Below are 358 nucleotides of genomic sequence, written 5' to 3'. Positions count from 1 at the left end.
CTATTGTAGAAAGAGGTGCTGACGTTGAAAATAAAATGGGGCTGCTGCGTCGAAAAGCTCCAGCAATTAGGTACGAGGGCGATAAAGCAGACTGCTGGATGACCTTATGGTATGGCGTGAAAAAAGGTCATCGTTTCAGTGGCAAGGACTTAAAGTAGATTGAGGTCCAGGAGGGTTGAGAACTAAAGTATCAGGATTTCGAAAATTTTTATTGGTTTGTAGGAGGAAATACAAATAATAAATGAAGGTGAGCTAAAGGATTTATTACCTATAAAATGTGAAAAAATTTTAAAAAGAGGTGCCAAATAAAAAATTTGATAAGGGAATCAATTAAATCTGGTAAAATTGACAATCGGTC

At 36.6% G+C, this 358-nt stretch overlaps 1 protein-coding gene across 1 annotated transcript in view; it reads right to left on the bottom strand. All coding sequences in view use genetic code 11, as the record gives it.

Annotated features, from left to right (window-relative positions):
• Positions 1–208: 208 nt before the first annotated feature.
• EGR_06577 (hypothetical protein) overlaps positions 209–358 on the bottom strand; it is a gene marked incomplete at both ends in the record, with an annotated part of 6,517 nt that continues 6,367 nt past the window's right edge. Inside the window, one exon of the mRNA XM_024495826.1 lies at positions 209–268. Coding sequence (XP_024349786.1) covers positions 209–268 — 60 coding nt within the window. The remainder of the gene's footprint in view (positions 269–358) is intronic.

This window comes from Echinococcus granulosus, assembly GCF_000524195.1.
Source record: "Echinococcus granulosus chromosome Unknown EG_S00059, whole genome shotgun sequence".
NCBI lineage: Eukaryota > Metazoa > Platyhelminthes > Cestoda > Cyclophyllidea > Taeniidae > Echinococcus > Echinococcus granulosus.
The sequence above is the reverse complement of the archived record's forward strand: the minus strand, read 5'-3'. Positions and strand labels throughout refer to the sequence as shown.